The following is a 24,579-nucleotide window of genomic DNA, read 5'->3' as shown; positions in this document are numbered from 1 at the left end:
TATCTGTAACACACTATAAAGGGATGCCAAAGTAGAACATCGATATCTCATCATACAAGAAGAAAATGATTAAAATTTAGAAGAAAAGAGCTTAGGAAGTTAGCCTAAAGATGTTCACGGCATTGAAAATACCTTGATGACTAGAAGAACCTAATGATATTACTTTATTACCGGCAGATTAGAGTGAGCAGTGATATTGGTTCAAAGTGTGTCAGAGCAATAATTCTAGTGGTGTGACCGACACAGAGTAATACCAGTTTAATAGTGGTTTTATTTTTTGTATAATATTTGCGGAAAGCAACAAAAGACAGTGTTCGTGAAAATTCACGAAACATTCTTTCGCGATGTATAGCATCGCTCATATTGGATAAGCGTCTCTATATATCTGCCACAACCCATTCCATTTGCTATGAATTAGCTACCACTGGTGTCGTAGCTAACCCCAGATTTTCCTTGTAGTGTACTGTTGTTCTTTTATCATGTTGTATATATGTTTGTTAGTAGATTCTGAAATGAACTGCATAGTATTTTGTCATTAAGCTATATGAGACCTTCTAATCAACATGATACCATACTCTCCAAATTAATAAAAAAGGATCAAACACATGAACCATTCATAAATATTCAGATATATAAATCCCCAGAAAGTAGAGTACATGAAACAAATTATAGGAACAATATTAATATACTAAATTGCAGGAAAATGTGTCTAGCAAGTACAAGAAAAAAACAAGAACCAAGCCTATTCCGACTAAGTAGGATCGACTATATGGATAAAACGATTCTATAAATAAGCTTATAGCTAGCAAGTAGATCGAATGAGCAAAAGTGTTCTTGTTATAATTCATCGATAATTTGAGGACTCTCTCTTGATTGCAATCTTCTTAGAAAACCTTATGTATCATCCTTCGCCTTGTTTTTTTTGCAACCCAACATATCTTGTGTTCACCTTCGCCCGATGCAGTAGGTCTTCAAAAAGTAGAGCTGATTTCAATTGAGAAAACACACCATTAAATTAAATAAACTCAGATTAGGTACGAGCCTTACACAAATTTCAAACAAAAAAATCAAAACAGATACTAATAAGAAGGAAATAAGAAGCAATAAATTCATGAGACTATTCTAGAACACATCAAACCTATCATATGATTTATTCAGAAAGCATATGATTTTAAGCGCATATTTTGAGAGCGCTAAACTCTCCCAAACCTCAGACTTCTATTACATCACTCTGTTATGATACATTCCTATTAACCACATAGCTAATCTAAACATTTATCTTTTGTTAGCAAATTTTTTTGTCATGCTTTCCGATAAAAATGCAATACTGGGCTGCTTAATTCATTAGAAAGAAAATCGTAAAAAATGTTAACTTGCAAGCAAAGCTACATACAACACCTACAACCTTTAACTTTGCTGATGTACATTCACAAGTTAATAACTGAAGTTTATATTAGTAGTGAATCTTGTATGAACTAGAAGTTTAGCTTTAATTCAAACTAGTTGTACATGTGATTCAAGATGCACTCATCAACATGAATACATTGTACACGCGCATTTGTTTATGCAAATAAGGATTTGTAACGGAGAAGAATGCAAAAATAAAATTAAGAAACTAACAATCTATCTTTAAAAAGTTATTGTACCTTTCACATTCTAATAGCTTTATGATGTCAACCTTTGCCAAGGGTGAGTTTTGAATCAAAGAGTCCACCTTTTTGTAAGGTATCAATGAAGGTGGACATGCTTGTATTTTCAATGACTTCAAGTTATACAAGGAAGGGGGCTCAGTCTTCAATGAAAGAACCTAAGCAACCAGACGTATTATGACCAGCTGCAAATCATATTTTTCGAAAGAAGATTCATAAATGCAATATAAAAAGTACCATTAATGGTTTAATATAAAGTACCGTAAGAGTATCTGAAGAGATTGTCAAAGATTCGATAGTAGCAAGCTTAAACAGCCAATCGAGTAGAATTGATGAATGGTTCTTTGGATTCAGACAACAGGGTAAATGAATATTTAGATGTTTGATAGAAGAGAAAACATTGTTGCTCCCAAAAAGTTTCAGAATATTTTCACCGGTAAAAGTAAAGGTACGAAGACTTGGAGCATAATATAACTCTATTCTGAAAGAGGCTAATCCTGAAGAGGTGAAGGGATAGGCATTAGGAAAACAATGTATAGTTAAATTGACAAGCTTGGCATTTGAAATACGAAGGTTTGATGTTCTACGGACTACACAACGATCAATGATCAAAGTATTCAACATGTTAAATGTCGAAAAGGGCTCGGCACAATCATCAGTGTTGCCACGAAAGGCATAGTACTTTAGAGACAATTTGGTTAATGATGGCAAATTCAGAGAATCTAGAAATATTTGTGGCTGGTCCATATTAAACAATCTTTTGTAGTGAGCAGAAAGATTAAGAGACGTTAAAGTCAGACATGAAAAGAAGCAAGACGGGAAGCATTCAATATTAGGTACATCGAGTTGTAAGTGTTTGACATTATGTAAAACAGCATATTTTATAGCCTCTTTGAATTGTCTATCGTACACTGTATAATTGCTACTCATATGGAGAGTGTGGATATTAGTTGAGTGATCTCGTAGAAACAAAAACTGAGACAGGAATACTTTATAACTTTCGAAGGTCATATGGTTTGAACTGAATATAAGAGTGGGAAGAGTCTTCCAGAGATTGATCCATCTTTTAGACAAAATGCAAGTTTGAACGGCCTGTTTGGTGTTCAAAAAGGACAGTATGTGAAGGATAACTTCATTGGTCAAGTCACTGATCATGTCTTCGTTTTCGTTGTCTTTGTTGTTGCTCTCCATTGTTGTCAATAATTCAACTGGAAAATATGAGAAGCAAAGTATTGTTAAACGATCAAATTGATTCAAAGAAATATATATGTTCAAAGAATGTAACCTAGCTAGTTTAAGAAGAGTGTGCGTCTGCAATGGCCTTTTGAAGCGATTGTTTGAAAACTTGAAAACAATAAAAAGCAAAATCAAAGTATCTTTCTATTTTGTTGCATCAAGTAAAACCCCACTTATCCTGGTGATCCCACTTATTCACTTTAAAAGTGATATTTTTAGCTAGGCTACTTGACAAAAAAAAAAAAAAGTATGTTTGCATTGACATAGATCTATCTAACTAAAAAAAATTATTTTTCTTCAATTGCAAACACGCTGCCACTTACCCCATCGAAATCGCCAACCTCCACCATATGACACAAAAAATTATTTTTCTTCAATTGCAAACACGCTGCCACTTACCCCATCAAAATTGTCAACCTCCACCATGTGGCACATAGATAAATCTATGTCAATGTATAAATATAATTATTAAATAAATAAGATATTTGACGTTATTAATATTTTTTTTCAGTTTTTATCATTTTATAAATTTATTAATTTTTTTATATTTGAAGTTTAGGGTTAGGATTAGAGAAAGAAAAACAAACAAAAAAAACCAACTAGAATAAACCAAAAAAAAAAAAAACTAATAAAAAACCATTTTTTACCTTCAATTTTGTTCATCTACTTTTTTTATTTATCAAAGTTCATCTATTTTTAAAATACCCAAACAATTAAATAGAAGATTTATTTTATTCCACCCCATTCCGCTCCGCTCGATTCTATTATATTGTGGCATTTTAGTATTTTATTTTCAATATGTGGCATTTTCATATTTTTTCACCGCAAAGTGTGTGGAAGTTTGAAAAAAAAGCCGTAAATTAACACTTCGGGTGTGTTTGTTTCGAGGATTAAAATTATAATCCTAGGATTATTATTCCTTGGAATATTATTGCTGGGAATATTATTCCTATCAATATGTTTGGTAAATAAATAAAGTTCCTTGGAACATTTTTAAAATAAATTCAATTAATATTTTAAAATATTAAAACAAAAAAATAAATGATTTAAAAATAATGGGAGAGTGAGGAGTTATGAGTGGTTACCTCTTATTCCCATAGGAATGTAAGATTCCCACCATTTAACATGGGAATAAAAAGTGGGAAAGTCATGTGTAATTTATATTCCAAGGAATAAAAAGTTCCTAGGCATAATTTTTTAAAACTTGAAACAAACATAGGAATTAAAGATTCCCAAAGTCACATTCCTGGGAATAAATTTATAATAGGGTTCCAAAAACCTAAATTCTAATTGAAACAAATTCTTCGAAAACAATGACTCCAGGAACCGTACAAAACGACTCCGCCGCAGTTTCTTCTTCTCAGTCACTGACTGACGAGACAACCGCCAAGCAACAACAAATGACAACCACCGCAGAAACCCTAACATCACCACCGTCATCCAGTGATGACTCACATCACGATCTTCCATTATCCACTCTCCCATTTGATCTCGTTCAAGAAATTCTATGCAGGCTTCCTGTTAAATCTCTCATGCAATTCCAATGCGTATGTAAATCCTGGAAATTGTTAATCTCCGGCGATCACAAGTTCGCGAAGAAGCATCTTCACATGTCAATCACTCAGAGCCGCCACCACCTCATGGTAAACAAATGGAAGGATGCACTGATTTCGTCTATTTTCGACGCAGTGTCGGAGGCTAAGATCACACAAACTAAGCTTAGGTCTCCTCCCTTTCTGAATAAAGGATATTATTTTGTATCGGTTGCTTCTTGTCACGGCATTGTCTGCTTTCAAATTCCTTATTATGTTGTTTTTTGGAATCCTTCTATTGGAAAATACAAGACATCACCATTTTTAAGGCTTGCACAACATTATGGCCTTGGTTATGATCATGTAAACGATAATTATAAGTTGGTTGCTGTTTATAACTATGATGATCAAGGTGATAGTAGTGATGATGATAATGGTAATGGTAATGGTAATGGTAATGGTGGTGATGATGATGACGATGATGACGATGATGACGATGATGATGTGTTCGAGGTTTCTAAGAAAACTGAAGTGATGGTTCATACTTTGGGGACAAATTGTTGGAGAAAGATTCGAAAGTTTCCTTGTGGTGTTCCTGTTGGTAAATCGGCAGGGACATTCGTTGGTGGCGCTATTAATTGGGTGACGTCTAAAGATGGGAATGAATTTTATGCTTCTTCGTATTTTATAGTTTCTCTGAATATGGCGAATGAGTCCTATCAAGAAATTTTGCAGCCTGATTATGGAGAGCTATTTGTGGTTGGCTTGACGTTAGGTGTGTTAAGGGATTGCTTATGCATATTTTCTCATGGTGAGTCGTTTGTTGATATTTGGCTTATGAATGAGTACGGAGACAAAAATTCTTGGAATAAATTGTTCACTATTCCTTTCATTAAAGATATTGGTTTGTATCCTTCTAACAAGGCAATATATATTTACGAGGATGAACGAGTGCTGCTGGTGTCTAGTGATGATGAACATAGATCGAATCCAAAGTTGGTTGTTTACGATTCTAAAAGTGATACTTTTAAATTTCCTGAGATTGCAATCAGGAGGGTTCCGACGATCTATGTTGAGAGTTTGATAACAACTTGTTTATGATGTTGGATGTTGGCATTGGCTATGTCATTTGAGCATAGAGCATAAGGTTTAGTTACAACTTTTAAGTTAAATTTCTATTTATGTTATTTATTTTATGCTTATTTTGATTACTAGTGGCTTTATGGATTATTGTTAATCAATTAATATTGATGGATTCTTCAACTTGAATAATCGCTTTGTTTGTGTTTCATTTATATTGTTATTGATTTTTACTTTTTACACTCCTTGGACCCCTCTTTGTGTTTTATGCAACCATGTTCCAGTTGTTGAAATTCATGACAATCAAATCAAAATCAAAGATATAGAAATGAAAACTAAGATATCCTCTGTTTGTTAGTTTGTGCAATGTGATTGTGAAGCATCCGTAAATGGAACAAGTAGAATTATTCATGTCGTTCTTGGTTCAAAATTTATATACCTCCTCTAGCAATTCATGTTTTTGTTTCGTTTTTAAAGTCGAAAGCTTCGGAGAAAGTAGGGTTAGCTAACTCCACTGCCCCCACTCTAGATCCGTAGCTGCTAATAGTTTAGACCAATCATATATTCTCATATAAAAAATTCACTCTTATATACTAGATTAATTATATATCAATAATTCATTATAAAAATGGAACAAAATAACAAATTCACCCCGATAGATTCATATAATCAACCCTTTAATTAAAGGATTAAGGTAGATAAAAAAACATCGGGTTCTTAATACCCCAAGTACAACATTTATTAAAATTAAAAACTTATTACATCAATAGTTATTTATACTATACCTATTTCGACTAGGGAGGATGATTGGTGTCGGAGACACGTGTCAGGAGGTGTGTTCTCGGTTAAATCAGCCTATTTGGCCCTTGACAAGAGAACTAGGTCCCAAAGGATTCTCCCGGGAGATGATATCGAAAATCTTGCTAGGGTGTGGGAGTCTTGGGCCTCATCCAAAGTGATTGTCTTTTTCGTGACAACTCCTTCAGGATAGGATTCCAACCTGGCAGGTGGTGTTTGTACTTTGGCGGACCCTAATTACGGTGATTCTAGCATAACTCCGTGAGCAAGTCTCTAATAGCTTGTAGAGGAAGGTAATCAAATAACATAAAGAGAAAGCTTCTAGTAACACAAACTCTAACAAAAAATGTTGCACAACATAAACTAAAATGTTATCCTTATGTAAAGGACATTCTGTATGTAGTTATTACACTCATTCTACCATAACTTCCTATTTGAAGTTCATTCCTATTTCCCATGCATGATGATCAACTAGATAGATCATAACTTTCTTGATACCAACTTCCTAAGGATAATAATAGTACATATATTTAGAGTGATCTTATTATAATGCATAATGAGATGACAAAAACTTCAAACAATTTAATAAATATAAATAACTACAATTTCTCAAGTTGAAGATTCAATCAACCATAAATTGACAATGATCCATGAGGTAAAGTCTAAAATATATAACACAAATATAAATTAACATATAAGTTCTTCAAATCTTGTGCTCAAGTAACATATAGCACCACATACTTATACTTCTGGGGTGTTCTTAAAATTAGTAAACTTAAAAGTATCATTCCTAGAATCATAAACAATCAAATTCATTTTCTTCTGTTCCCCTTTATACTGAAGCAACACTTGGTCATTCTCAAAAATATATACTAATTTGGTAAAGGTATAATGTTTACTAGGATCTTGCAGGTAAGATATCGTGAACAATTTTGTCCAAGACTCTTTATTTTCATATTCTTTCATAATCCAAAGATCATGATCAACAAGGATGCTCAACACAATCCCTCAACACACCCAACACCGAATCCCACACATTTATCTCTCTGACTCTAATATAATCAGGTAGTAAAATCTCTTGATACCACTCTTTCCTCAAATCAAAAGAAACAATAAGCATGTATCCTGGTTAGATTTTGTAATTGCTAACCAATTAATGGTGCCAGCCACTCACATAAATTCCAGATCGAGCAATAAGAAAAACACATAAAGGAAACTTTGGAATGTTTTTCCAAAAAGGGTTAATAGCTCTTTACCGCTGCAATGTTGGTGATTTTTGCTTTACCCCCTATAAAATTATTTTTTTCTTTTATCCCCTGCAATTCAAAGATTTTTGTTTTTAGACCCTCACCGCACATGTAAGCATCTGACTAGACATTTAGATGACATGGCTTGCCTACATGTCAAATTATTTTATTTATGATTTTTTTTATGCTAGTTGGATATTCCCTTTTTTATTAAAACAAAAAAATATTAAATTTCCTTTTTTTGAAAAAAAAAAACTAAAATACAAAATAAAAAATTGATAGGTTTATCTTTCTCCTTGTTCCATAAAAACCCAGAACAACTTGCTCCTTCATCTAACAACATTCCTCCTGAAGTAAAAACCTAGAAAATGAAAATTTATTCTTCATCTAACAACAAAAAACATTAAAACGACAACCACCAAGAGCAAAGATAGTTGCAGCAAGAGGAACAATTGAATCATTCCTTTTAGGCAAATCCAAAACACCAAATGAAACATTTCTCTACAAAATCCTTAACAAATAGATTTGCAAAACTGAAAATCATAACACACATACATTAATCGAACCCTAAAACACAAAAAAAAAAACACAAATAAAAATTAGAATATAATATTATATTTCCCATTAAAATAAAAAACATTGAGGTAGATAAAACACTGGCTTCTCAATACCCCAATTCCGAAGTACATTATTAAGATTAGAAATGTATAAGTATTACATTGTTAACTAATTATTCCAAGGAAGCTGTTCTCCAAAATCCCGAACTGGTCCAGCTTTATGTATAAACCACTGACAATGTTGACATATATCATTATCTCGTTTGTATTTGTATATATCAAACCAATGAGTCTCACCATTCCATTGAAAGGAACAATAGTATTGTGTGGTGTGAAAAATGTTAGGTTTAAATTCCCAACTGAAATAATCACTATGATGAAGAAGCTGAATCCCAAGATCATCATCTCCAGATTTACAATGAATAGTTAAGTCTAAATTTCCTTCCAAAGCGTTAACAATAATCACCTGATTTTTGCCAACTACAAGAACACTTTGCATTGATAGCGACATCAACACACATAGCAGGAGCCATTTTTGGATTAAGAAAGACATTACACCCTAAGATATTAATTTTTAGTATAATTGTTAAAAGATATAAACATATATTTATAGGTGTTTAGGAAAGAAAGCAGAAATCACCAGGTCACGTTACACTTAAATTTATTTATTTTTGATAAATAAATGTTACACTTTTTTTTTGACTAAAAATAAATGTTACACTTAAAACTTGTTTATGAGAGTATAATTAACCTTAATTCCCAATCAATATGGGATTAAAGAAAAAAAATACGAAAAAACTAAAAATCATATATTGTCATATAAAGAATAAAGAATAAATAATTATATTAAATACATTTATGACCAAAACAATAAGGAAGAAGAAAGCATTTGGAGACGCCACATATACACTATCATTTGAGAAAAGGCTCCCAAATAATATATTAATAGATAGATTAATAGATTTGTTGATCTTATCTCGACCAAAGAAAGAATCTTAAGATCTTCAACATTGATATTTAAGTCTAAAAGTAATGATAATGATATACATCAAATTATAATTAACCTTGATTTGATATATACATCAAATGTCTTTTTTTCATTCTGTGTTTAATCTACGGGGCAATAATATCATTTTTTAAGGCAATAATAATGATATTATTGCGAAAATAATATTTAAGGCAATAAGTTATTTAAGTCAATATTATTTAAGTAAATAAAAATGATGATATTTCAGCGAAAATATTATTTGAGGCAATAAAAATGATGATATTACTGTGAAAATATTATTTAAGGCAATAAAAATGATATTACTGCCAAATGAATAAAAGTGAAAGTTGGCACCTCTTGTAATATTCTAGTGTCTGCATAATTTATGGCCTAATTTTTAGGATCGGGATTTGTTGTGATATCAATCAGTTTATTGTGATAATTATATAATATTGTCAAACTTTTAGGATGTGAGATAGAAATCAGTTTAGGAAGGAAATGATTGAATATTGTAAAAAAAAAATTGTGACAAAAAAGGATTCCAACGCAATAAGTTCAATAGGGCCTTATTGGCCTCTGCTATACTCAGTGGTAAAGCAATGATTTTATTTTCATAAGATAAATAAATTTATTAATCCATTATTATATTAATCACAATAAAAATATCGTGAACAATTTTATCCAAGACTCTTTATTTTCATATTCTTTCATAATAATCCAAAGATCACGATCAACAAGGATGCTCAAACAATCCCTCAACACACCCAAGACCGAATCCCACACAGTTACCTCTCTGACTCTAATATAATCAGCTCAGGTAGTAAAATCTCTTGATACCACTCTTTCCTCAAATCAAAAGAAACTTTGTAATTGCTAACCAATTAATGGTGCCAGCCACTCACATAAATTCCAGATCGAGCAATAAGAAAACCACATAAAGGAAACTTTGGAATGTTTTTCCAAGAAGGGTTAATAGCTCTTTACCCCTGCAATGTTGGTGATTTTTGCTTTACCCCCTATAAAATTATTTTTTTCTTTTACCCCCTGCAATTCAAAGATTTTTGTTTTTAGACCCTCACCGCACATGTAAGCATCTGACTAGACATTTAGATGACAAGGCTTGCCTACATGTCAAATTATTTTATTTATGATTTTTTTTTATGCTAGTTGGATATTCCCTTTTTTATTAAAACAAAAAAAATATTAAATTTCCTTTTTTTAAAAAAAAAACTAAAATACAAAATAAAAAATTGATAGGTTCATCTTTCTCCTTGTTCCATATAAACCCAGAACAACTTGCTCCTTCATCTAACAACATTCCTCCTGAAGTAAAAATCCAGAAAATGAAAATTTATTCTTCATCTAACAACAAAAAACATTAAAACGACAACCACCAAGAGCAAAGATAGTTGCAGCAAGAGGAACAATTGAATCATTCCTTTGAGGCAAATCCAAAACACCAAATGAAACATTTCTCTACAAAATCCTTAACGAATAGATTTGCAAAACTGAAAATCATAACACACATACATTAATCGAACCCTAAAACACCAAAAAAAACACAAATAAAAATTAGAATATTTTATTATATTTCCCATTAAAATAAAAAACATTGAGGTAGATAAAACACTGGCTTCTCAATACCCCAATTCCGAAGTACAATTATTAAGATTAGAAATTTATAGGTATTACATTGTTAACTAATTATTCCAAGGAAGCTGTTCTCCAAAATCCCGAACTGGTCCAGCTTTATGTATAAACCACTGACAATGTTGACATATATCATTATCTCGTTTGTATTTGTATATATCAAACCAATGAGTCTCACCATTCCATTGAAAGGAACAATAGTATTGTGTGGTGTGAAAAATGTTAGGTTTAAATTCCCAACTGAAATAATCACTATGATGAAGAAGCTGAATCCCAAGATCATCATCTCCAGATTTACAATGAATAGTTAAGTCTAAATTTCCTTCCAAAGCGTTAACAATAATCACCTGATTTTTGCCAATTACAAGAACACTTTGCATTGATAGCGACATCAACACACATAGCAGGAGCCATTTTTGGATTAAGAAAGACATTACACCCTAAGATATTAATTTTTAGTATAATTGTTAAAAGATATAAACATATATTTATAGGTGTTTAGGAAAGAAAGCAGAAATCACCAGGTCACGTTACACTTAAATTTATTTATTTTTGATAAATAAATGTTACACTTAAAACTTGTTTATGAGAGTATAATTAACCTTAATTGCCAATCAATATGGGATTAAAGAAAAAAAATACGAAAAAACTAAAAATCATATATTGTCATATAAAGAATAAAGAATAAAGAATTATATTAAATATATTTATGACCAAAACAATACGGAAGAAGAAAGCATTTGGAGACGCCACGTATACACTATCATTTGAGAAAAGGCTCCCAAATAATATATTAATAGATAGATTAATAGATTTGTTGATCTTATCTCGACCAAAGAAAGAATTTTAAGATTTTCAACATTGATATTTAAGTCTAAAAGTAATGATAATGATATACATCAAATTATAATTAACCTTGATTTGATATATACATCAAATGTCTTTTTTTCATTCTGTGTTTAATCTACGGGGCAATAATATCATTATTTAAGGCAATAATAATGATATTACTGCGAAAATAATATTTAAGGCAATAAGTTATTTAAGTCAATATTATTTATGTAAATAAAAATGATGATATTACTGCGAAAATATTATTTGAGGCAATAAAAATGATGATATTACTGTGAAAATATTATTTAAGGCAATAAAAATGATATTACTGTCAAATGAATAGACGTGAAAGTTGGCACCTCTTGTAATATTCTAGTGTCTGCATAACTTATTGCCTAATTTTTAGGATCGGGATTTGTTGTGATATCAATCAGTTTATTGTGATAATTATTTAATATTGTCAAACTTTTAGGATGTGTGATAGAAATCAGTTTAGGAAGGAAATGATTGAATATTGTAAATAAAAAAATGTGACAAAAAAGGATTCCAACGCAATAAGTTCAATAGGGCCTTATTGGCCTCTGCTATACTCAGTGGTAAAGCAATGACCTTATTTTCATAAGATGAATAGATTTATTAATCCATTATTATATTAATCACAATAAAAATCTTTTTGCTGCGTTGGAATCCATTCATGCGTGCATCAAACAAAGATAAAATTCAGAGTATATATATTTATTTTTTCGTGACAAAATCGAACCCTAAAACACCAAAAACAACACAAATAAAAATTAGAATATTATATTATATTTCCCATTAAAATAAAAAAAATATAAAAAACATTGAGCTAGATAAAACACTGGCTTCTCAATAAGCAGAAATCACTAGGTCACGTTACACTTAAATTTTTTTTTTTTGATAAATACATGTTACACTTATTTAAGAGCTCTAATATATAGGTTACACATTTTAAAAGGTGTTACTAACTCATTGTTACTTAATTAAGGTCACTAGTAACATTTTTTCGTCAAAAAAAAATGTTACACTTATTTAAGAGCTCTAATAGGTTACACATTTTAAAAGGTGTTACTAACTCATTGTTACTTAATTAAGGTCACTAGTAACATTTTCAACAAATGTAATTGGTTAAATACTTAAATGTTACTAAAATTCTAAAGTGTAGTAAGTGAAATTAGAAATTGTGTTCTAATTCTTTATCAAAAAAAAAATAGTGTTCTAATTAACACCAAAAAAGAAAAGAAACACTGTTCTAATCTAAAAAATCTATAATAATTCCCCATCTTTAAAGTGGTAATCCCTACGTCCCAAATATTTGATCTTTTTATAAGAGTTTTGCACATAAATTAAAAAATAATAAATATTAAGTTAGATAATGACGCAATACGGAAACGTGAAGGAATGCCAAACGCTAATCCTATAAAAAAAACACAGGTTTGTAAGCGACAAACCTGTCAGATAAAAACTCTCAAATCTACCAGATTTCTGGAATCCACCAAAAAGAGAGTAATGCCTTTTCGGAATCCACCAGAAAGAGAGTAATGCCATAAGATATCTTGAACAATTTTATTCAAGACTCTTTATATCATATCCCTTGATAATACTAGCAGACGCCATCCCTCTCAATTTGAGTCTTCTTGTCTAGGGTTACACGCTTTCCTTCAATTAGAAAAGGGTTTAACAGTTTTGAATTTATCAATCTTATTTTGTGAAATCTTATATTAAAAAAGAGAAAATAGGATACTTATAGGAAAAATTCTTTTAAATGAATTGGAAATCGAATTCATGACATATAGCTTACTACCCAACCCAACCCCCCCACCCCACTAGACTAAATATATATAACAAATTTATCTTTAGCTCGGATTTTTTATACGTGTTAATCTTTTATCTTATTTATTTGTAATATATTTGTCTTTATCTTTTTTCTGCACGTGTTCTTTATATTTACTAGCAGCCAGACAGGGCGAGTTCTACACGTGTATGCGTCTATTATGTAAATTTATGTCAAAAAAAATATTAAAAAAGACATGCGTTATATTATGATAAGTTTGTTAATAAAATATTTTTGCTGCTAAAAATCAAATCAATGATATTGTTGGTATTATGAAAAGTTCACACCAAATTTTTCTATATCCTCTTTATATATAGATATAGATAAACATGTCAAGTTAATTTATTACCTTATTTATTTGTAACATAACAAACGGTTTCAAACAAGGACATAGAGTTTGGAACAAGGACATAGAGTTTTAAATATATTTCATAAGGGGAAAACGAGAGAATATAATATGTAGTGTAATGTAGTATTACATTGTCAATTAATTATTCCAAGGAAAGCAATCTCCATCTCGACATGGTCCTCATTTATTTATAAACCATAGTCGATCTTCACATACTTTCTTCTTGCAATAAATTTAATATATTATTATGTAAATTAAAAAATAATAATGTTATGTACAAAAAAAAATATTAAAATAAAAATCTTTAGTTTTCCAAAGATATAGCATTAATTAGTTTTATTGAAAGAAGATATAATAGATAAAATATAATCTTAAATTATCAAAACGACAAATAATTTGAAACAATTTTTTTCTTCTAAAACGACAAATAAAAAGGAATGGAGGGAATATTAAATTTCCAACCGAAACTATCATTATGATGAAAAAGATGAATTCCAAGATCATCATCGGCAGATTTACAATGAATAGTTAAAATCATCATCATCAAAGAGTTTGCCAACTACAAGAACACTTTGCATTGATAGCGACATCAACACATAGCGGGAGCCATTTTTGGATTAAGAAAGACATTATACCCGTAATTAGTAGAATTTTTTTTTTATAAGCAAAAATTGTATTAATAAGGAGTACTCAATCCTTACAATACAATAGGGCAAAAAGCCTCAAATACTTTGTAAACAATACAAAGGCTCGTTACACCAATTAAAATACAGATAACTAGTTTTGCATCCCGCTCTACCACTAAACCAAAGCCAAGATATGAATTTAATTTGATCTATCAAAGCAGAAAAATCAGCCACCACCCCTCGAAACAACGTATTATTTCTCATCCTCCATAAACACCAAGTTGTTGCTAACCAAATTACATGTCTAACCTTCTCTCCCTTCTTTGATGTAATAAGAGAGCCAAATGACAAAAAGTGTTTCCAGCCATACTGTAATTGTTTTTTAAGAGATAAACAAAAATCACTAGGTCACGTACACTAATTTTTTAATTTTATTTTTATTTTTTTATAAATACATGTTACACTTATTTAAGAGGTATAATAGGTAAACATTTTAAAAGGTGTTACTAACTCATTGTTACTTGAGGTCACTAGTAACATTTTTAACAAATGTAACCGGTTAAATACTTAAATAGAACACTGTTTCTAATTTCACTACATAGTGTACTTAAAATGTTACACTTTATGCGTGATATAAAGAAGATTATATAACTGTTTTATATTTGGATCGTCTGATCTTAATCGGACGGCTAGATATTCTCTTATTACAAGCAATTAAATTCCAAAATAAATTTAAAAAAATACGAATAAAAAAAACATTGAGGTAGATAAAACACTGGCTTCTCAATACCCCAATTCCGAAGTACAATATTAAGATTAGAAATGTATAAGTATTACATTGTTAACTAATTATTCCAAGGAAAGTGTTCGCTATTATCCCGAGTTGGTCCAGATTTATTTATAAACCACAGACAATGTTGACATATATCTTTATCGCGTTTGTATTTGTATATATCAAACCAATGAGTCTCACCATTCCATTGAAAGGAACAATAGTATTGTGTGGTGCCAAAAATGTTAGGTTTAAATTCCCAACTGAAACTATCACTATGATGAAGAAGCTGAATCCCAAGATCATCATCTCCAGATTTACAATGAATAGTTAAGTCTAAATTTCCTACCGGTACCAAAGCGTTAACAATAATCACCTGAGTTTTGCCAACTACAAGAACACTTTGCATTGATAGCGACATCAACACACATAGCAGGAGCCATTTTTGGATTAAGAAAGACATTACACCCTAAGATATTAATTTTTAGTATAATTGTTAAAAGATATAAACATATATTTATAGGTGTTTAGGAAAGAAAGCAGAAATCACTAGGTCACGTTACACTTAAATTTATTTATTTTTGATAAATACACGTTAAACTTATTTAAGAGCTCTAATATATAGGTTACACATTTTAAAAGGTGTTACTAACTCATTGTTACTTAATTAAGGTTACTAGTAACATTTTGGTATAATTAGTTAATTAGTCCCTTAAAGATATTTTAGGTTTTACAATGGTCCCTTAAAGAAAAAAAGTTTTGAATTGGTCACTTAAAGACATAACCGTTAGTCTTTTTGGTCCCTTCCGTCCATTTTTTCCAAAGAAACGTTAACTATTAAAAGGTGAACCAATATACATTGTGGTCCACCGTAGACCTCAGTAAAATTTAAAATTTTAACCATTTGATTATTTTGTCAAAATCTTAACCAACGAATCATGTAAAGTATATGGTATCTAAGAGCCAATCAACAACACCTAACTTTTTCTCCTTTTGTTTTCATCTTCTTCCTTATTCTTCTTCATCACCAGAGAAGAACTAGAGCCAAAAACCAATAACAAAAAGTAAACGTTTTTCACAATCACCCAACCTGCATATTCACATGGTGAGCTTCATCTTCACCATCACTCCCTTCTTTTGAATCTCTTCAAAATCTTCAATACCCATAACTCAAAACCCCTCAATTCCTCAACCCTTTTGATTTGATGTTTTAGGGTGAATGAAGCTTTGATTTTTAAAGCCAACAAAACTATGAAATTAAAAACCACAAACATCAAATATGGATAAATCTAACGTGCTTGGTGACTGAAGTTTTGATTTTTAAGACTAACAAAATCATGGAATTAAAAACCACAAAGATCACATCAGTATGAATCTAATTAATAAGCTTGGTGGGAGTGGTTATGTTTTAGATCTGGAACTTGATTTTCTTTTTCCTTGAAGTGAAGAGAAAAAAAAGAATTTAAGATTTTTGCAATTTTGGATTTATTTTTTCTGGATATGTTTAGAAATTCTAGGTCTAAAGGATGAAGTTATGAAGAACATCATGAAGGGATTATGAAGGAATGAGGAAGAAGATGAAGAAATAGAAATAAAAACTAGTTGGTGATGGTGCACTGTTAGATTCGGTGGACATGCAAAATCTAATGGTTTCTTTCTTTTCAAAAAGATTGGATGGTTAAGATTAAAAAATTTATTGAGGTATATGGTGGACCACCTATAATGTTGGTCCACCTAATACATTTGAGGTTGATAAATTAACGGAAAGGACTAATTTGACAAACGGTGATATCTTTAAGGGACTTAAGCGGAACTTTTATTCAATAAGGGATCAATGTAAAATCAAAAATTTCTTTAAGGGACCAAAATACTAATTAAGCCTAACATTTTTAACAAATGTAATTGGTTAAATACTTAAATGTTACTAAAATTCTAAAGTGTAGTAAGTGAAATTAGAAATAGTGTTCTATTTCTTTATAAAAAAAAAAAATAGTGTTCTAATTAACACCAAAAAAGAAAAGAAACAGTGTTCTAATCTAAAAAATCTATAATAATTCCCCATCTTTAAAGTGGTGATCCCTCCGTCCCAAATATTTGATCTTTTTATAAGAGTTTTGCACAAAAATTAAAAAATAATAAATTGACCCTAAATCTCCTCTCTCTAATAGATCAAGAAGAAGATTTAATCAAACTTTATGACTGTTTTATATTTGGATCGTCTGATCTTAATCGGACAGCTAAATCTTCTCGTACTGCAAGCAATTAAATTCCATTCTCATCTACAACCAAATTTGAGTTTGCCAATCAAGCACCACTATATGCAGAAATGAGAAACCAAAAGAAAAATGGGCAAACAAAAAATTGAGAAACGAAAAGCCATAACATGATTAAAATATTGGGTTCTCAATACTTTTATTAAGATTAAAAACACATTACATCAATAATTATTTATTCCAATCATAGCAAGAAATGTCATTCACACATGGTCCTGCTTTCTGTATAAGCCAAGTGCAAATAGTTCCATCCAAACATATATCTCCATCTCTTTTGGCTTTGTATATATCAAACCAATGAGTCTTACCATTCCATCGAAAGGAACAGAAAAATAGTGTGGTGTTAAAAATGTTATTATTAAATTCCCAACTAAAACTATCACCATAATGAAGAAGATGAATTCCAAGATCATCATCGCGAGATTTGCAATGAATTATTAAGTCTAAATTATCTTCCATATAGTTAACAATACTCACATGGCGTTTGGCAGTTACAAGAACGTTGTGCATTGATAGTAACATCAACAAACACAGCGGGAGCAATTTTTCAGTTGACAAAGACATTACACTTTTTTTTCTTGAAAGCAAATAACTTTTATTATATAATGTTTACAGTAATTGTTAAGTATATATAGGTAAGAAAACAACTTTAGATTCTACAATTTGTTATATGATGTTTCCATACAAAAATACTATATATTCCCTTTGGCTTATATATAAGAAAAAATTTGCTTTTTAAATTTATTGTAAAGTTGATGTATAGACAATATTGTAGTCTAAAAAATAATTTTTTTCTCATATATAGAATCGAAGTGAGTAAAGTGCACTAACAAGTGCCTTACGAGCACAAGTTAACTTTTCCCATAAATTTTTTTTAATTGAATATTGAATCGTAGTAATTAATGAAGTGTTGACCAAAGATGTTAATCAATAAATTCAAAGTGGGTTAACCTTTTTTTTAGTCATTGAGTTACCTATGTTTACCGTTTATTATTTGAATTTTGAATAGTGATTTAGGAAAATAACATGTCTTTATCCTTCTTTTTTTTGACAGTATCCATTATTTTTATTGGGAATCGGTTAAAGTGATAATGATGTTGGTCCGTTTAAGTATGTGGTTAGGAATTCGATTTGTGCCTTATGTATATGGAGAAAATTCGACTAGGAGGAGAGAATTTACCTCGTGTGCCCCACAAGTTCTCCGACAGATATTAGTCATCCTTAGGGCCGTGGAAACTTCATACCAATATTATGGTAATAAAAAAAAAGTAAACAAAATTTCTAAATTGATCTTTCTTTAATTTGTTATAGTCGATACCCAGATCCTATGCAGTTGGTCACTGCTGCGGTTGTGCAAACACGTGTTTCTGACTGTCTAATTTTGATGAGACAGTCATGATAAAAGAATATTTTGATTTGAGATCCGGTCTTTAAATTTTACATCATGTGATCCAGATCGGATGGATATAAAAGCTTAACCGCATGACTGTATGCAGTCACCGACATGATAGAATCCTCATCTGTATGGTACACTTAAAAAGAACACAACTTTTTCCCACTTTAAAAAAAATTGGTAATTTTGTCCAAAAAATAATAATATTTGGTAATAAATAAACAGTACATAGTTGAGTATGTAACACTATAAAAAAATTTATGTATTTTATTCTCATCCATACAATAACGATGGTTGCTTTACAATATATTCCAACCCTCAATTTGCAATTGTGGGTGGAGGTGGTGGAGATGGAATAATTTTAACACATTCACATGTGTGCTTTTCATTACAATTGGGAATAATAAACACACCTTGTACTATTTCATTACACACACAACAATTCCTACAATCTGCAACTGATGAACAAGTGCTTGGATAATCTGGAAAACAATGTGTAGTTGATGGACATGTTGTGGTTATAATTGTTTGTTTTGCTTCAGATTCAATCCACATAGCTGCATAAATAAATAAATAAACAATACATCAATATAATAAGAACAACATTTTTATGCAACATGTTAAGTTAATTAAGATTTGAAAGGTAAACTAATTAAAGTAAAAAATAACATGATATAGAAAATTTGTTGAATGAATTTAGTTAGACCTGATGCAATGATGAAGAAGAAAGCGACCAAAAATGCCATCTTGAGAGTAAAATTCCTTAAGATGGCCATCTTGTGTTCAACTATAGAACTTTGTTCTTTTCAAGACATTGTTTATATAGGGTCAAGAGTCTTAAAAAAAGTCAAATATGTCATCTTGGAAATGCAATTTATTTTGTATGTATGCATATAATTAGTGGATCAAAACTTTTTTTTTTTTTTTGGTTACAGAAGGTCAAACACTTTATCGTGGAAATACAATTTTTAAAAAGCATTATTTTAGTCAACCTTATTTTAATTTTTTATGACTTTCGGTTACTCTACTTTGAGGTCAATTTTAATGACGAGAAAGATGTTCGATAGACATAGCGATTACACATTTACACATATTAAAATATAGTATTTTTATTAATGAAATAAAATAAATTAAAACATACGTCAAAAAAAAAATTAAAACAAAAATATTTTAAAAATAATTCATAGTCTTGTATTAGCATTTATTAAAATATAAAAATATATCGGTATTTATTAAAATATATATATTTATCAAAAAAATTATCTTAATAAATATATTGGAAAAATAATGAAGACCTATAATAAATACATAATGAATATATTTTTGGTCGACAATGGCGGATTCTTAAAGGCTTTTGCTTGAAGATTTGAATTTCAACAGGAGTATAACGTATATCAAATGCAACAACAAAATAATAATACGATAAAGATAAGACTTGAAATGAATTTATAAAGAGTGACATTTGTCATCTTATAAACCAGTTTTTTAAGAATGAGTTAGCTTAATATAAAAACCTAGTTCCACATAGGATAAAAATAAGGGGGTAAATGATCATTTACCCCCTGCAAAATAAGCGAATTTTCGTTTACCCCCTGTGCAAATTTTTTTTCTGTTTACCCCCCTGCAAAACATAGATTCCCTCATTTTGCCCCCCGGGTGTACAGCAGGACATGTGACTGTGCACATATGCTGACGTGGCTTGTACGCGTGGAAAAAAATTATTTATATTTTTTTTTAAATTCCACATCAGATAATATATTATTTTTTTAAAAAAAATAAATTCCTAAAATAAAAAAAAAAATGAATTTTTTTATTTTGCATCAAAAATAAAGATTTACTCCAAGATTTACTCCCAAATAAAATTTATTTTTAAAATAAAAATTTTAAAGATTTATTTTCAAATCTTTTTTAATTAAAAAAAAATATAATCTTTATTTGCCCTAGAAATAGAAAAAGTACCGTAAAAACAATAGGAAAAGAAGTTTCAGTTTTCATCTTCTACCAAAACTATTTGCCCTAGAACTAGAAATAAGAAGTAGAAGAGGACTCCAGCGATTGAAGAAGACGACGACGAATACGATCACGACGGTGGAAGCATACGATTTTCGGCGAAGCCTGAACCATGAAGAAGAAGACCAAAACGAAGACGACCAAAAAGAAAGAAGCTCCTTCTTTTAGCGATTCCGATTCTGTGAGGTTAGTTGATTTTTTTTCTTCGAAATCTTAACCCTTCGTTTACTGACATTCAAATTTTGTTGTGATATGTGTGTTTTTTATCCGATATCTTAATGGGTTTTTTTTTATTGTATGTTTTTGTTTGTATGTGTGAGGTTTAAAAAGGTGTTAATGATACATGTCTAACAAAAAAATTGTTTTCTTTTTTTTTTCACAGAAAAAATGGTGTGTTTACTGTTGTTTTTCACCATGGAGGTGAATTTATAAGGGATAACAATGTTGTGTACAGAGGTGGGGTTGAAAATATAGTGTTTGATCTTGAGATAAATGAATGGGGTATGGTTCAAATTATGAACTTGTTAACCAGTTGGGGTTATGCAAAATCAAGTGTTAGGGTTTGGACAAGAATTATAGGGATACCTAAAGTAGATGATAAGTTTTTTCTAGTGAGTAATGACATTGATGCATATGATGTTGCTGTTTATGCTGCTGGGACTGAATTTGATGGCCACATTTATGTGGAACATAATGTGTCTGATGTAAACAAGAAGGTTAGTGAGCCTAAGTGTAATGGCGAGGACAGTGAAATGGAAAGTGATTACAGTGATGAGAGTGATTACAGTGATGACGCTCATGGAGTGACATTTGATGACAGTGAGGATGAGAGAACCACTGCTCTTAATGATGGCTTTGAAATTAATCAACTGCAGAGGACATCGGATAAGAAGTTGAAAATGGTTGCAAGTCCTGCTCCTATTGGATATAGTGGGCCTGATTCTAAAGTTGAAGATCATGAGTATTATAGTGATGAATTGGGTAGCTCAGACCCAGATGAATCTGATGAAGATAGAGGAGGTCCTAAGGCTGAAAAGTTTAGAAGATGTCAATTGAATGCTACCTTTCAGTTTAAGAAGGGTATGGAATTTAATACTCTGAATGATTTTAGAGAGGCCATCCGACATTGGTTTGTTTTAAATGGATGGAAAATTGACTTTGTCAAAAATGAAAGTTATAGGGTAAGGGTAGGGTGTAAGAAAAATTGTGGTTGGTATATACTTTGCTCTAAAGTGGGCCACAAGCACACTTATGCCATAAAGACAGATGTGGGTCTCCACACATGTGCAAGAGAGTTGGATATTAAAACAGCAAACTCAAAGTGGGTGGCACAAGCTGTTGTGAACAAAATGCAAACAACTCAAAAAGTTAGGCTTGTAGATATAATGCAAGACATATGAATAAATTACTCTGTGGGTATTACAATTGGAAGAGCAATGAGAGCAAAAAAGATAGCAACAACACTTCTTGATGGAGATGCTAACAATCAGTATGCTATGCTATGGAGATATGCAGATGAGTTAAGAAGGGTTTCCAATGGTAATACCATCAAGATTAATGTTGAAAGACCAGCTCCATCTTTATTACCAAGGTTTAGTTCTTTCTACTTTTGCTTCGAGGGTAGTAAAAAGGGTTTCATCCATGGATGTAGACCTTTTATTGGAGTTGATGGGTGTCACCTAAAGACAAAATATGGTGGCCAACTTCTGATAGCTGTTGGTAGGGATCCTAGTGACCAATACTTTCCATTGGCTTTTGGGGTTGTTGAGACAGAAACTAAGGAGAGCTGGAGATGGTTTCTCCAGTTGTTGATGGAAGATATTGGACAAGATAAGAGATATGTTTTTATCTCGGATCAGCAAAAGGTAAAAATGAATTCATGTTTCCTAATTTTTAATTAAGTGATTGTTTTATTGGTTATATTAAGTGGTTGTTTTGTTGGGTTGTATTTGGTTTTTTTGCAGGGATAGACATGTTGTTGCTGCACTAGGTTATAGGAAACAAAACCCTTCAGACTTTGTAGATAACTATTATACAAAGGAAAAATATATATTTTATTATCTACAATAGCACTTTTATAGTAAAGTGCTATTATAACCATTTGAGTGAGATCTTTAATAGCACTTCTATAAAAGTGCTATTAAATTAGTGCTATTGTAAGCCAAAATTGTGGTAGTATATGCACTTTGTTATGGTTTTGGTGTGAGTACTATAAATGGTATGGACATGTGGCCTGAACCTGAAAATGCTGAAGAGCGACCAGAAATTTTGCCACCTATTTACAAAACTGGTCCAGGTAGGCCAAAGAAGGTGAGAATTAGAGAATTTGATGAGGATGGTGTTAGGAAGAGGAAAAGAGGTGTAAAATATAGATGTACCACATGTAATAGTTTTAAGCACAATGCAGCAACATGTAAAAGCAAGACTCAAGACCTAGAAGCAATGAACAGAAAGGTAAATAAACTTACTTTTCCACTTTCCACTTTCATGTTTTAATCTTTTTCACTTTCCACTCTCATTAAACATCTTTACTGTAGAGAAAACAACCAAGAGGCAAAGATAATACAAACAGTGAATCCAGGCAAGACAATGCAAACACTGAAATTGCTGAACCAAATGCAACCAATGAAGTTGTGATTGATGCTAGTCAGAGTCAAGTTGAAGCTGTCATTGATGCTAGTCAGAGTTTTTTTGATGAAATACCTGATGAAGTTATGGCAACAGTTCCTGAAATCAATCATGATGATATTCCAAAGAAGGCCAAAGCTGTGAAGGACAATGCGGTAAAGGATAAGCCAGTCAAGGACAAGGCCAAAACTGTCAAGAAAAAAACTACAATGGTTGAACCTGAGAAAAGAAGACAAAGTGAAAGGCAGAAGGCTAATTGGGTTAAAAAACCAACTATAGGTCCTGGGAAATGAATCAAAGCTTGAAACCTGTTTTAGAGCTATGAAGTCTTGGAACAAAATTTCAAAGTAGTTATGATGTTAATTAGTAATGACTTCTGTTTTTCATTATGTAATCAGTGATGCACTTTATGTGCCATTTTGGAATGACTGATGCACCTCTTTTGAAATCATGTAATGAATTTTGCACTATATATGCTCTTTTTGGAATCATGTAATGATATTATGCACTATATTATGAAATTCTTATGTGCTATTTTGCACTAAATCTGCAGCAAATTTATTTTGTAATGAAGTTATTCACTTGAAGTTTCAATTCTTATGTGATATTTAATTATGCAGCAACCTTAGCTTGCACTATATCAGCAACACTAAATTATGCAGAAAAAAGTAAAGTTTTGTTTTTAAAAAAATAAAGATTCTATTTTTTTTAATTAAAAAAGATTTGAAAATAAATCTTTAAAATTTTTATTTTAAAAATAAATTTTATTTGGGAGTAAATCTTGGAGTAAATCTTTATTTTTGATGCAAAATAAATAATTCGTTTTTTTTTATTTTAGGAATTTTTTTTAAAAAAAAAATAATATATTATCTGATGTGGAATTTTAAAAAAAATATAAATAATTTTTTTCCACGCGTACAAGCCACGTCAGCATATGTGCACAGTCACATGTCCTGCTGTACACCCGGGGGGCAAAATGAGGAAATCTATGTTTTGCAGGGGGTAAACAGAAAAAAAATCTGCACAGGGGTAAACGAAAATTCGCTTATTTTGTAGGGGGTAAATCATCATTTACCCAAAATAAAGTCTAATTTAAATTTTAATA

At 30.8% G+C, this 24,579-nt stretch overlaps 4 protein-coding genes across 4 annotated transcripts; 2 read left to right on the top strand and 2 right to left on the bottom strand.

Moving 5' to 3' along the window:
- Positions 1-1,862: 1,862 nt before the first annotated feature.
- Positions 1,863-2,840, bottom strand: LOC123915393 (putative FBD-associated F-box protein At5g22720). Its single transcript, XM_045966512.1, has one exon. The coding sequence runs from the start codon at positions 2,838-2,840 to the stop codon at positions 1,863-1,865; it is 978 nt and encodes a 325-aa protein (XP_045822468.1).
- A 1,358-nt stretch (positions 2,841-4,198) lies between these two features.
- LOC123915392 (F-box/kelch-repeat protein At3g23880-like) lies at positions 4,199-5,518 on the top strand. The gene has a single exon (XM_045966511.1). It carries the CDS (start codon positions 4,199-4,201, stop codon positions 5,516-5,518), a length of 1,320 nt encoding a protein of 439 aa, XP_045822467.1.
- Positions 5,519-19,103: 13,585 nt separating this feature from the next.
- Positions 19,104-19,656, bottom strand: LOC123918307. Its single transcript, XM_045970315.1, has 2 exons — positions 19,543-19,656; positions 19,104-19,393 (listed from the first exon to the last, which is right to left on the bottom strand). The coding sequence occupies exons 1-2, from the start codon at positions 19,610-19,612 to the stop codon at positions 19,155-19,157; spliced, it is 309 nt and encodes a 102-aa protein (XP_045826271.1). The 5' UTR covers positions 19,613-19,656; the 3' UTR covers positions 19,104-19,154.
- A 3,222-nt stretch (positions 19,657-22,878) lies between these two features.
- Positions 22,879-24,020, top strand: LOC123916488. The gene is made up of 3 exons (XM_045967957.1): positions 22,879-22,893; positions 23,026-23,300; positions 23,384-24,020. The coding sequence occupies exons 2-3, from the start codon at positions 23,067-23,069 to the stop codon at positions 23,765-23,767; spliced, it is 618 nt and encodes a 205-aa protein (XP_045823913.1). The 5' UTR covers positions 22,879-22,893; positions 23,026-23,066; the 3' UTR covers positions 23,768-24,020.
- Positions 24,021-24,579: the final 559 nt, after the last annotated feature.

This window comes from Trifolium pratense, linkage group LG3 (assembly GCF_020283565.1).
Source record: "Trifolium pratense cultivar HEN17-A07 linkage group LG3, ARS_RC_1.1, whole genome shotgun sequence".
In the NCBI taxonomy this organism is placed as follows: Eukaryota; Viridiplantae; Streptophyta; class Magnoliopsida; order Fabales; family Fabaceae; genus Trifolium; species Trifolium pratense.
The sequence above is the reverse complement of the archived record's forward strand: the minus strand, read 5'-3'. Positions and strand labels throughout refer to the sequence as shown.

Bases quoted from the DNA above. Each gene is read 5' to 3' on its own strand.
- LOC123915392 (XM_045966511.1), top strand. From the start codon at position 4,199: ATGACTCCAGGAACCGTACAAAACGACTCCGCCGCAGTTTCTTCTTCT.
- LOC123916488 (XM_045967957.1), top strand. From the start codon at position 23,067: ATGGACATGTGGCCTGAACCTGAAAATGCTGAAGAGCGACCAGAAATT. The intron at 23,301-23,383 runs GTAAATAAACTT...TCTTTACTGTAG, and splicing joins TAGAAGCAATGAACAGAAAG to AGAAAACAACCAAGAGGCAA.
- LOC123918307 (XM_045970315.1), bottom strand. From the start codon at position 19,612: ATGGCCATCTTAAGGAATTTTACTCTCAAGATGGCATTTTTGGTCGCT. The intron at 19,394-19,542 runs GTCTAACTAAAT...TTATTTATGCAG, and splicing joins CTTCTTCATCATTGCATCAG to CTATGTGGATTGAATCTGAA.
- LOC123915393 (XM_045966512.1), bottom strand. From the start codon at position 2,840: ATGGAGAGCAACAACAAAGACAACGAAAACGAAGACATGATCAGTGAC.